General features: G+C 36.4%; 1 protein-coding gene across 1 annotated transcript; it reads right to left on the minus strand.

The window, feature by feature from the left end:
- Window positions 1-276: 276 nt before the first annotated feature.
- si:dkeyp-30e7.2 lies at window positions 277-3,728 on the minus strand. Its single transcript, XM_087268320.1, has 10 exons — window positions 3,628-3,728; window positions 3,276-3,525; window positions 2,895-3,168; window positions 2,613-2,790; window positions 2,414-2,490; window positions 2,077-2,257; window positions 1,720-1,968; window positions 1,424-1,595; window positions 1,192-1,340; window positions 277-1,054 (listed from the first exon to the last, which is right to left on the minus strand). Exons 2-10 carry the CDS (start codon window positions 3,461-3,463, stop codon window positions 885-887), a joined length of 1,638 nt encoding a protein of 545 aa, XP_087124446.1. The 5' UTR covers window positions 3,464-3,525; window positions 3,628-3,728; the 3' UTR covers window positions 277-884.
- Between the last annotated feature and the right edge of the window lie 10,543 nt (window positions 3,729-14,271).

Raw genomic sequence — 14,271 nt, forward strand, 5'->3', positions numbered from 1 at the left:
CGATCGTATTTAGCATGCAAGTATGACTTGTAAACAACATTAAAACTATCTACTTGACTGTAAACAATGTTGTACTTTGTCATTTGCTGCTAATACGATTTCCCTATTTTGAATTTGCAAAGAATACTTTACTGAAATGATACTATTAAGGAGAATGTCCGAATATCTGAATATAAAACCAACTTTACCTCAATGTCAATAAAAATGAAATACGTACCGTTTTTTATTGCTGCTATTTCTGAGATGACAATTTGAATGACTTCATAAAAGGCTGAGTAATGCATGTACTTTTTATTGAAAAATAATTTTAAATTAACTAAACATTAATATATAAACTCTTAAAATATATAAAAATCAGTATGGCATAGAAACATCAACCCTTCAGAAAAGATGCTTCAATTCCTGAGTCATATAAAAACTTTATATTGAAGTATAAATTAAAATGTGATGGCAAATATAAAATGTATCCTTGTGCAAATATAAAATATAAACTCCAAGTTGTCACCATGTTGAATGAAATACAATTGTCCATGAACATTAGAAAGTACAGTATATCTACAAACACATACAAACATATCAAATATACATTGGCAGTTGAATAAACAAAATATGACTTCTGAAATTGTTAAAGCTAGTTATTTTATAAAAAATAAAAATGTATATGTGATAACTCCCAAGTTCAAATTTTAGTGCAATTTCTAAAACAATGTTTCATTATTATGTCTCTGTTAGACAGTGCCGCTTTTTGGCTTATCGGAGCTTTGTGAGCTGGTGTTGGGGTTTCCTCGGGGGGAGAGTCCGTGTTGTGATTCCTGCCTGTGTGGTGCTGAAGATTCGAAGACAGTTTCCTGAAGAGCAGGGCAGCTATGTGGGTTTTAGGATAGCTATTGATTGAAGCGGGTCACCCTGCTGGAGATAGCCTCCTCCATCTCAGGTCGATCGTAGGCTGATGATAGAGCAGGTGGTATGTGAATTCCCAACACTTCATCAACATAGGGTGATGGGTCCACAAACACTTGGTTGAAGATGAGGTCCAGCAGCTCTTCTACATAACCTGTGTAATATAACAGTTATCTCTTTAGTAACTTAATTTTGTATTTTGAGTAGTGAGTTTTCATTGTGAATGTAAAGTGCAATTATTTTTTTTATTTATTGAATTATTAATAATACTATAAACATTTATATACATGCCGAAAGTTTGCTGTGTCTTCACTTCTCGGACCCTATACTCTCCTTTCTTTGCCTTTGGAAAAGCAAGCTTGTAAATAGGTTTACCAGTTGCTGATGTGGCCTGGGGACGCCCGGCATTTTCATTGTAATGCAGTGCAGCCAAGTACAACCTAACAAAAAGAAAAATGTAAATGACGTACCATGACAAGACTGTATAGTATTGTAAATATTAATTTCTGATCATTGGCTTTACCTGCATAGCATCCCCAGAAAAGGGAATACCACATTTTTGGGTGCAAACCGCAGTATGACGCTGTGGAAAGCTTCAACAGTTGACGTCTGGTGGTGAGGACTTAGCTTGGCCACATCCTTCAATATTCTCTTGTTAGCGAGAACTTTCTCCAGCTTGTAGAATGGCATCGTTGCTAAACAAGCAAAAATTTAAGGTATTAGAGTCGAAATCAAAAACAAATCTGAACAATGAAACAAGCTCTATTTTGAATTAGTTTTAATCGCAAAGAATATTTTATTTGTCTGTATACAACTTACCAGCCGACAGCCATTTGTTCTTGTCTCTGCTTATCCGTTGCGGATGCAGACAAGCCGGAAAACTGGGGTCTTCATGTACATGTTTGTCTTGTACATGGTTTAAGATAGAGGTCCACTTTGCCACTCTTTCAGGACCTGTTGTGGATGATGCAGCAGTCCAGTAGATGTGGTTTTTGATGCTACGTAACCATTTACGCAACTTCTCACACCCCTTTATCTGGCATATCTTGTCCAGTTTTTTGGAAATTCCTGGAAATTAAAGAAAAAAAGACATCAACACAAAAATAATAATAAACATGTAAGAACTGTAAATAGCAATTTAATCTTAAGTAAATGAATAACTGCTAAATTACATACCTTTCTTGATATGCCACACATCGTAAAACTGAGTGACATTTCGATCCCTGAGGTATTTCTGTATTTGAGGATGTCGGTCTGTGATGATGCATTCCAGACGAACACCGCGGGCATCCAACAGGTCAAGGCTTCTCTTTAGGCCTTCTTTTTCCATATGGTAACTGCCACCCACCTCATTACTCTATAAAATTTTAAATAAGGTTAAAAATAAAATAAAATAAAATAATATATATATATATATATATATATATATATATATATATATATATATATATAAAAATCACACATTTTCAATCCAAAATATTATGCTAGTTCACATAATACTTTTCTGTATTACCTGGACTAACTGTAGGTCGACCACTGTGTTAGTTGCAAGGTCCATCATTGTATAACTCCCATACTTGGCCGAGTGACCTTCAAGAACAAACCGTACATAATTATTCTAAACACATTTTTGGAATAATTGTAATGTATTTCATATTTATTTTTTTTATTAGACTGTATTGAATTAGAAATTAAATCTTTTGACTAAATACCTGGGGAGTCAGCCCTCATATCTCCTCCAACAATCACATTCTCTCTTCGACTGAGCTGTTCTAGCATTTCACTCTGCCAATTTCTCCACTTGTGGACAATAGCAGGTTCAATGCAAAGTCTTGCATGACGGCGAAATGAATTATATTTAAAAATGTGTAGTTTCATTGCAGCAAATACCTGACAACAGAGAGGAGAATTTTTAGTACAATGTGCATGCACCCTGTGACAAAATTTATATTATGTTTCTAAAAAAAATGTGATAAATTTTGATAGATAATTACCTTTTCAACTACAAAAAATGATGCACCGCTCAAGTAGACTGCAGCAGAAAGATGCAGGTTGCCAGCTGGAGTACTACCAATAATTGGCTGACTGTTCCATTTTCTTACAAACTCGCAGTGTGGGCAGACTTGCTGTACGCTCAGAAATGTCCCAAGCCTTTGTGACTTTACATCACATCTCCTCTGACACACTGGGCAGTCACTGAAGAGCTCCATGAGGCATGTTTCATAGACAATGAACTTGGCAATGTTATGAACTGGGCATTCTTGGATTCTGTAAAAATAAATATACACATTAACATAATAAAAAAAAAAATTATGATAAATGTTATGATGACAATACACAATCTTTCAAATAATTTACATAATGCATAAACTCACGACAAGTCTGTTGGTTCAGTTGCAGATGTGCATTCCTCTGCAGGGTCAAATGTCACATCCGAGTCTTGGGCTATAATTTTTGACTCTGTCAAAGTCTCTTCGGCTTCTTCTTCTTCCTCCTCCTCCTCCTCCTCCTCCAGCTCCAGACGAGGTCTTTTTAGTGAAGGTTTGAGGGGTGTCGAAGTCATAAACGCAGTAGAGGACGCTGATGGCACAGTCAGTTCAAAACTGGATATTGTTGTCTGGACACCTATAGTGTAATTTTATGATTAATCTCATTGCACGTTTATAAAGATAATAAAACACGTTTCTAATGCAGCAACTTAAAATAAACTGAGAAATTTTAACTTACTTGTACTCCTGCGTTTAGCCTGAAGCGTCCTAAAAGACAACTGGGTGCCAACACTGTGTAAAGATGTGTGAAAAGTTTCTGTCTGGCAAGCAACATCCACCTTGTTGATTAAAACATACCGATCTTATTGTAAACAACTGCAGACCACGTGCAAGTACAGTGAAAAAAATTACAATAAACATCCCACATACATCCCACATATTAAACATTAAAAAAATGTTTAATTTTTTCTACGGTTTCTGTTTCTGATGGCTAAAACCCCTTTATGTACACATTACCACTTAAAGATTCGAGTATTTAGACTGTTTTAGAAAAGCACAATAGCTGTAAACGCGCAAACATCCGAAGTAGCTTTAGCCGCAGATGCTATTTATTTCTGCTTAACATTACAGTATACACATTACAACAAACATCCCACATAAACAACAAACTTTAGCTGTAGCCAGTACTGGTTACTGCTTTATTACAATGTTTATATTTTTCTATGGTTTCTGTTTCTAATGGCTAAAAGCCCTTCTTGTACACACTACTACCACTTATTGCTTCGATTATTTAGATTGTTTTAGAAAAGCATAATAGCAGTGAACACGTGCAAACAAACATCCGAAGCAACTTTAGCGGCTTTTAACTTTTAGATGCTATTCATTTCGGCTTACGATTACAGTACAACAAACATTTAACAACAACAAACTTTAGCTGAAGCCAGTGGTACTGCTTTTTACAATGTTGCTATTTTTCTACGGTTTCTGTTCCTAATGGCTAAACCCCCTTCATGTACACACTAACGTTACCATATGCAGCTTCGAGTATTCAGACTGTTTTTGAAAAGCACAATAAGAGGTAAACACGTGCAAACAAACATCCGAAGCTACTTTAGCCGCAGATGCTATTCATCGGCTTAACATAATTAGAATGCTAAGGCTAGAAGTACATAAAATGTAATACTTACTTGAAGTGAGACAGGATCACGTATTGTAGGAACTGATCCAGTTTTCAAAAACAATTTACTCGCGAATCCGGAGTTGTATTGTCCCGCGTTCTCGAGGCAGTCTACGCTAAAGTGGTTAGCGCAAACATACAACAGTTTTGGTACATTTTCAGGCACCTTGTCTTCAAAGATAAAACTCAGCCACTTAAGCCTCTGTTGCTCATTTGCAGGAAGACGGTGAAGGCTCTTGTGCTGAGCCTTACATCCTAAAATAGCACAAGGGTGTTCTCTCGGTGGCATCGCTTCGACGTTCACGCTGATAATGGCGGAAACGGCAAACGCAGGATATGTTAATACGCGCAGCTGTCAATCAATTCGGTGGGCGGGGGGAATCGCACACCTACGTAATGGTGCGATCGATTTGAAAACAGCTCCAATTGGCCGACCCTTTTTTTTTGTAGTTAAATTGAAAAAAAAGGACTGGGTGTGTTCATATCACCCCAGTATGATGGTCTATACACTATACCAACACACAGATCTGTCCAAACAGCTTGAAAAGAAGATTTTTTTACAATAGGTGCCCTTTAAAATTTAAAGTTAAACTTTGTATAACTTAAAAATAAATTGGTGAAACCTGATTAAGCTACGTAAAAAACATTTGCCATCTTTTTTTTTGTCCATTTTTTTTTTACTGTGTATGCGTATAATACCCAAGACCAGTTTCTTACTGAAGCCAAGCAGGGCTGAGCAAGGTCAGTACTTGGATGGGAGACAACATTGTAAAACTAAGTTGCTGTTGGAAGTGGTGGTAGTGAGGGTCTGTGTTCTATGTGGGTCCTAACGCCTCAGTATAGTGAAGAGGACACTATACTATCAGTGAGTGCCGTCTTTCGGATGAGATGTTAAACCGAGGTTCTGACTCTCTGTGGTCATTACAAATCCTATGGCACTTCTCGTAAAGACTAGGGGTGCAATCCCGGTGTCCTACCCAAATTGCCTCTATCAATCATGGCCCCCTAATCATGTATCATTGTCTCTCCACTCCCCCTATAGTTGGAGTGTGGTAAGCGCACTGGCATCGTCCTGTGGCTGTCGTCGCATCGCCCAAGTGGATGCTGCACACTGGTGGTAGTGTGAAGAGACACCCTCATGATTGTGAAGCGCTTTGGGTGTATGGCCATAGACAATAAATGTGCTCTTTAAATACACATTACATTACATTACAACATGACATCTTTGAGTATAAAATTCTACACAGCCACCACTTCTTAAAATAGTACTTTTATACTTCGTTTACTTTGTCAAGTAAAATAATGCATCTTTGAGAAGATAATATAATAAAAAATATATAGATAATATACTATTAACCAAAGCATCGCTGAGACGACAATCTATCATAGATAAAATAATATAAAAGCATTTATACCTACCTAAATTAAAATAGTAGTTCTTAGCCCCAGTGTGCTACAAACAAAAATTACATATCATTAGAAAGAAGACACTTTGAGTTTTACTATGGTTTATTATGGTGCATAAAAGTTTCATGCTAACAAATAATAAAGTCATAATTGTTTTGGTCATATACAAACACATGAAATTGATCTTGTTATAACCTAGAAAAGAATATGCCTTAAAAGTCAAGTTTCTTTTGAGTTTATAGTTCTAATTTGATGAAGATAGCATGCAAAATAGGAGTTCTGCGGAAAGTTAAAATAAAATTCATGTTTAATTTTATAAGTAATATAAATAGTTGGCGGTTCATTCTGCTGTGCGACCCCAGATTGTTAAAAGGACGTCATAAGCCGAAAAGAAATTGAATGAATGAATGAATGATTGAATGAATGATTGAATGAATGAATGAATGAATGAATGAATGAATATAAATATTTCTCGACCGCAGCTCTAGCAACAACCGTGTGTCAGGTAGGAGGGTTTCGAGGCTTTAGGACCCGGGGGATTTGTGTAAAGCGCTTGTGTGCGGCTGTCCCGCTGCTCCGTCAGTTCATCAGTCCGGCTCTCGGTTCACTCTCATCAGCTGTTGCACCGGCGCGAGGATCTCCTCTCTCTGAAGCGGGAAAGTTTCATCCGATTCCCAACAACAATCCCATGTAGCTATCGGGACGGAGCAGTTTCACGAACTGAAATGGCAAGAAGGTATACATGAGGATACATGAGTTTTGGAGTATATATTTTAAGATAAAAAAAAAAATAACAAAAAAACAAAACAAAACGTGCTTCATCGTTGCAGGTGTCTCGCGGTTCTGGAGCGGTTCTTCTGCCTCGTGTTGATCTTGTCTCCGGTTGCATTACAGCAGAGAGGTGAGTTCAGATCCACACGGGATGAGAGAGAGAGTTGGACCACTGGCACGTGGCTCATAAAACTTGTTGAAAAGTCGAGAGATACAGATTTCATCGTCTGTAAGCCTACAGTGTTTGATCAAAGATGATAAACGCACAGTGTGAAGCTTATTTTAGGTAGCGGATTTTAAAGTGGCACATAAAAAAAATCATATATGAATATGTAAAAATATCTATTTGAAGTGTTTGTATTGCTAAGATGTTTTTCTTTTTAGATTCATGTACATACATATCAATATCCATCTACACGTAATCTTTTTGAATGGTTTGTATTGCTCACCAGATTTGACCCAAAGTACCAATATGTGTCTACACCAAAAATGATGATTGCTGTTTGTCCAAACTACTTATATAAAATAAGCTAGAACAGCACAACTCTTGAGGTTTTTAGGACAACTTAATAGTTTTATGTTTAATCCACTTTAAATTTATTTATTAGTTCATTAATAATTTACAGTGCATGTCTGTGTGTCTGTCCGTCTGTCTCTATCTATCTATCTATCTATCTATCTATCTATCTATCTATCTATCTATCTATCTATCTATCTATCTATCTATCTATCTATCTATCTATCTATCATGTCTTAATTTCAGTCCATGTTATCAAAATATTTTGATAGCTTGTTTGATTTTGCTTTACGATGTTGTTAGAGATTTTATAGGCCAAATTTTGCTTACATCTGGTGTCTCAGTGATTTCATGAGTGTTTGCCTCCACTTGTTTAATGTTTCTGCAGTGGTTTGTGGGGTCTGCCTACACTAAACAGACATTTTGTAAGTGATGGATTCTTTTTAGATGTGTATGGTTCTGCCCTGACTTCAGTTGTAGGCCATTTAATTAAGAAAGGGTCTGTACAGCTGTCATGTAATGCCAGAGAGATCTTCGAAACTGAGAACCCATTTATAAATATTTGATTGTATGGAGATCACTGTTGCTGTCATCGTATTATAGAAGGACAATGGTCAAACTTGCATCAAAGTTGGTGTGCTATCGTACTTAACATTTTAAAGGTATTAAAGAAAGTTCTTCAAAATTGCCCTAAGACAGGAGTGGATGGTGCTGAATAGTTTTAGGACAACTTTAATAAAAGGTTTGATCCACTCAAAACGTTGAGTACTGTATTCGACTGAGGCAGCACAATACTGTGGAGGGTTTCATCTCAAATAGTAGATGCCTCGAAGGTCTGTTGGACTTCGATTTATGGGGAGTAATAAATTCTTGATGTGCCAAAGGATTTTAGAAAGGTTACAAAGAGATCAAGTGTTCACTGGGTGACTCCATATGAATGTCTCTTTGATGGTTTTATGACTCTCTGTAATATTGTTGAGAAGGAGCTGCTGTTTGAATGATCACAGATAGGGCTGCGCGGTATTGAGAAAATAATTACATTACAACATTTTGCTTTTCTGCAATACATATTGCGATATGAAACTTTTCCCACCAGATGGTTTGAATAACTTGGTGAAGAATTCATTATTGTAGTATGATTGCAGTGATTTTGTGGTATAGTGCATCAGCATAATATTTAATAAACTAGATTTTGATAATATTTAATGTACGTGATTTTGTGGTATAGTGCATCTGCATAATATTTAATAAACTAGATTTTGATAATATTTAATGTACGTGATTTTGTGGTATAGTGCATCTGCATAATATTTAATAAACTAGATAAATACAAAACTAAGAGTAAAAAGAGTGCTTTATATTTATTGGGAATTCTTAGCAGTAGGGCTGGGCGATATGTCTAAAATAAATAAAATTTCAAATCAGTCGATATTGATAATTAGCATGATAAATGTCAAATCTTTATATCTTTATATTTTATAGGCTTTTCAGCATGCCAATCCCTTTGTGCAGCTAATGGGGTATATGCCGAAGCATGCTAATAGGACTTTTAATTTGCCTTTAACCTGGGTTAAGCGCTTCCGGCAAATTGAATGCCAATGCAAAATCCGGTGCGTTTAAGGTCTGTTTTCTTTAAAAATCAGCAATCTCCACTAGCTGGGTGATTTCCGATTTAAAGTGGGTCTCTGATTGTACAAGAAGCACTGCATTAAATTACATTTCCCCCGCCATATCTTTATAGTATGAGCAATTATTTTACCCCAGTATATTCAATGGAGCTTCTGCGTTAACCTGCCGACTCTGACGGGCGCGTGCGAGTAAACAGCTTTTTGTCTTGTTTTACGCTTGAGCAACTAAATAAATGCTAAAGTTTATTTAACTGAATGTATTTTAATGACTTTACAACATCGATGCTGTATAAGGAACTGTATAAAATAAGAAAAAGTTCACAATAACAGGTCACCGAAATTGTATCAGCATGGGAACAGCACTAGCTCAGCATATACCCTATTGAACACATTTTGTAAAATGTTTTTGCTGTCTGACAATATAAATAAGAAATTATAAATAAAAGAACAATCCTAATAATTTTTCAGCATTTACTTTTCAATTTAAAAAAAAAACCAAAGACATTACCCTACAAGTTATTATATAATATTGTTCAACATCAGAACAAAGTAAAACAGGTTTGGAACATGAAAGGTGAGTTAATGGTGACAGAATTTTCAGTTTTGGATAATCTTCTTTCAATGGTGAATATGGTGAATTTAAATTGAAATTTCCTTTAATAGATTTTATTTAGGGACGCTAACGATTACTTGATGATCTATTGATTGTCAATAACCCTTTAATCGATAGACCGTATTGATGACTGATAAAGCATAGACATTTAAAAGTTAAGTTATGCTTTGCGCTGTGAGACGCGTCCACGACTTTATGCATTACATAATCAAGTATGTGCCGTTACCTTACCTCATAGAGTCACTCGCTTGACATCGCATATTGTGGGATGCATAAAACCCTGTTATGCGCAGATCTCGGTTATATCTGTGGGTGTTTTAACCAATTTTATCTGACATAATTTAATAAACTACAAATTCAAGATGGCGAGGCAGTGGCGCAGTAGGTAGTGCTGTCGCCTCACAGCAAGAAGGTCGCTGGTTCGAACCTCGGCTCAGGTTGGCGTTTCTGTGTGGAGTTTGCATGTTCTCCCTGCCTTCGCGTGGGTTTACTCCGGGTTCTCCGGTTTCCCCTCACAGTCCAAAGACATGCGGTACAGGTGGATTGGGTAGGCTAAATTGTCCGTAGTGTATGAGTGTGTATGAATGTGTGTGTGGATGTTTCCCAGAGATGAGTTGCGGCTGGAAGGGCATACGCTGTGTAAAAACTTGCTGGATAAGTTGGCGGTTCATTCCGCTGTGGCGACCCCGGACTTATAAAAGGACTAAGCCGACAAGAAAATGAATGAATGAATAAATTCAAGACTTTTGAAAATGACGACATGAGACTCTGCTGCGTTGTTGGGTGCGATTGTTTTAAATGATGAAACAGGTTTGTGTTGTTGCCTGTTTTTGATGGCAGGAGCCGTCTGTGCAGTTTGCAGAGCATGTTGCTTTGTTTTGCGTCGGATTGCAATTTATATTGGAGATGTGCACATTGCGATGTCAATGCTGAAATGATATATTGTGCAGCTCTACAGATCAGTTTCACTATATGTATAAGAAACTGACATTATGTTGTGACCCCACCTATTGCAGAGTACTTTCTTATCTCGTAGTGGACTTTTCTTTTGTCGTGCCATCAGTTTATCTCTCTTTGACTGATCTTGGCCTGAGGCTGCACAGCAGGCCGGAGGAGAACAGCTGTAAAAGGACACCCCGCCGGGATATTTAATCGCTGAGTGAAATTCTGCATTAAAAATCACAGCAAACAAGGCTTCCCACCTGCTGTATATAGATGCCTAAGCGATAGGAGGCAGGAAAGTCCTGTTGAGAGCTCTGTGGTCACAAGTAACAATATGCTTTTACCCAAAACAAAGCTTTCGTCGTGGTGAGGAGACCAAATAACCTCTGCGACCTGTTTTATGTGCAGTGCTTTAGTTAAATCAGCTTTTTAAGTTACTTATGCAAAAGCAACTATCATATGGGTTTTATATCATTTCATGAACTTATGTGAGGAAACAACTTCATCACTTTTTGATTTGTCACAGGACTTTGGTAACTTATTTTTCTTTAAATAAAGGGATTACCCCTGGGGGTCCATCGAACATATATTTTGGATGTATTTTATCCAAAGTGGAAAATTCTGTCATCATTTACTCATTTACCCTCCACTCATTTTAAATATGTGTGAGCTACAATCAGGGCCGGAGTGCGACTCCATTTCAGCCCTGGAATTTCAAGCGTTAGACCTGCCGACTTTACTTCACAACTAGCTATTTTAAAATAACATCATTTTCAATTCAGTGCAAATACAGTAGCCTTAGTGTTGCTTCACTGTGAAGATTTAAAACAATGTAATGTTTAACAGTATCACAATCTTTTTTCTGTAAGAATTAGTGCTCTTAAATATCCAGTAAATACCAAATAAATACAAACAATGCATGTATGTAAAGAAAATGTATTGAACATTCTAATGACACTATCGTGTCTTTTTCAAGGAAACAGCTGCTTTATAACTTCAAATATTTTTCATAAATATGAGAACAGTAAAGGGTAAATCTCCAACACTATTCTTTAAAACATCACAATGTCCTTTTCTGCAATATCTGAATATATATTCTGTGCAAAATTGTTAACAGATATCCAGTCCTTAAACACAAATAAAGAATAAAACAAGAATTGCACTGTGATCTGCTAGACATTTTTAACCGAAGCATTACTTTCTAATGATAGCTTTATCTTTATTTCCGACTTTTAGCTTTCTGATCATGTTAAGTCAGATTTATTAGTGTAGTGATTCATATGATTTCATTAATTGTCTCAGGGCATTTTTCATTGAGCAAGTCTATTATTCATTAATATTAATATTAATTGAATTTTTATATTCACTTAATGACAATCCTACCTGCCCATTCTAGTGTGTTGAGCTCATGACTGGCTAAAACTGACCAGCCCACTGGGAATTCTCCTGGTCCTCTCGATTAGGCAATCCGGGCCTGGCTACAGTTTAAAACTGTATATTTAAGAATGCTCAAGAACAGCAGCTCTTGAGTTACATTTCATATTTTTACTATGGATGTCCATGGCAGCATTGCTCAGAATATATTGTTTTGGTTTCAGGTCATAAATTCATAAAAGTCATGTCTGATGGGACATGTATACAGTATTTGCTCATATTGACACTATAAGTTGATGAAATATTATGAATATTTTATCCTTGGAAGAGGAAAACACAGATTTCGTGTTTTCCTCTTTTTGTGACGCAGTTCCTAGAGGCTTGTTTCTGAGGCTTGTGGCTTGTTTTTTTCTACTGCCAGCTGATTGGATGTAGTAAAGTAGACATTTTATTCAGAAAGATTGGGAAAAGAGTTTTAGAAAAATTATTACAACCTAACAGACACCTCCCCACCTTTTCTGTTTGTTGTCAATAAGTCAAAATCACATACTCTGAGAATATATGAGAAATATATGAGAAAAAAAAAACTATTCAGGAACTGCTTTTTTTCCCAACATTCCTCAGATTATCTTGTTTTGTCTTCAAGACATAAATTTAACAAAGTTTAGAACCGCTTGAGTGTGTGGAATTTGGTGATGAAATGAACATTTTTGTGTGTACTACCTCTTTAATGAGGTTTCATAATTTGTTACTATTATTTAAATATCTCATCTGTTCCCTGTTGGATTAATGATGTCATACCATCCATTCTGCATTAGCTTCAGGAAACAGTGTCAACTTTGGGTTGCGTTTCCATTATGAAATTATTTATTGTTGAGCATTTGTTGATGAGGGTAGAAAGGGTGGATTAAACATGATATGACATGATGGCTTTAAATGCAAGTTTTGATGCTAGATTTATGCCGGCTGCCTAAACTTGTTTGACGGAGTCCTTTAAACAGCCACAGGCACTAGCGTAATCGCTAATCATATTTTAAAAGGAATGGAATGCCTTCATTTTAATGGCATAAATAAAATATAACCGTTAAACTTAGAAGTCCTTGAGTTTTTTCATTTACTCTTTAAAATGATGATCTACACAGATAGGCATGATCCATGTGTGAAGCCTGACCTTTTAGCCTCTGGCAGCATTCTTTTAGGTAATTAATGTGCTTTCAAAGGAATGTTTTAGGTAGAAATAATAAAATCATAGAATAATAAAATAAAGATCAGCATTTGTTAGCATTTTGATTGCTATGCATGGACTTTTTAATGTTACCATACCTTTAGAATAAATTGATTATCAATGGTGGACGTTTTCATGCTCTGACTGCAACTCTTGTGGTTTAGGTAATCCGTGGATTTTCCAGTCAGTAAACAGATCCACTTATAGCCGGGTCTTTCTCCTTGTCGGACTCTAGTGGGGGCCCATTTCTCTGGCTGAGAAGTGTTGATGCAGAGATGTGAATTGGAGTTTTTTATAACCCACCTCTTCTATTCAAGTGGAGCAGTGGAGACAGCATTATCCTGTGAGCTAAATGGGCTGTTTTTAACCCACTTTATGAGAATGGGAGCCCCTGGGATCAGGAGATGGCTAAAGTGTGTATGTGTGAGACAGGGTCATTGAGTGAAAAGGAGAATGTGTGTTTGTGCATTTCTCATGTACCCCGTCAGTACAAAGAGTCTGGCTTTGTTGTTAAACTAGACGTATTGTTATGTGGTAACACTTAAGGATTTAGAACGTTGTCAAAGAGACTAATAACTCTCGTTTTACTCATTTTCTCTCTAAACATCTTAAACATGTCTATCTTTATCCAGGTTATGTTGCTGATGTATAGTCGTGGTAAAAAGTTATGTCTGAGTGGGCATTTATGTAGTATTTGCTCTTAAACTTATAGAGTATTTGCGTTTAATGACACTACAAGTTACACATACAGTTAAATCATTGAAATATGATTCATATTATATCCTTGGAACAGGAAAACACTAAATACTTTTATTGAGCTGGTTGAAAGTCGCTTCACATTGCCAATAGTAATGGTTAAAGTAAATGATCTAAATGTATTTATGTGTATTTTTATTGTCTGGGTAAGGCATAAAACAAAACAAAAAAATCATCCAATTAAAATTTGTCGAGCCGATAATTCCCAAAATTCTGATAAGTAGCCCAAACTGTCTGTCAGCAAATGTAGATTTGTGCAACTGCACACCTCTGTTCACGCAGATCCGCCATTTGCGCGTGCAGTGACAGCAGTAAAATCAATATCTGAATCAAAACTTGTTAAAATCCTGAATCAATATTGGAGGTACTTTTGCACGCTGAAGGAAGGATGACCCCATGGCTGAAGTATTTCTATTAAACGTATTTTAGTCACGTAAAGCTTTTGTAGATTTTGTTGTGTTACGAATAGCTT

This window comes from Danio rerio, chromosome 9 (genome assembly GCF_052040795.2).
Source record: "Danio rerio strain M-AB ecotype USA chromosome 9, GRCz13ab, whole genome shotgun sequence".
NCBI lineage: Eukaryota > Metazoa > Chordata > Actinopteri > Cypriniformes > Danionidae > Danio > Danio rerio.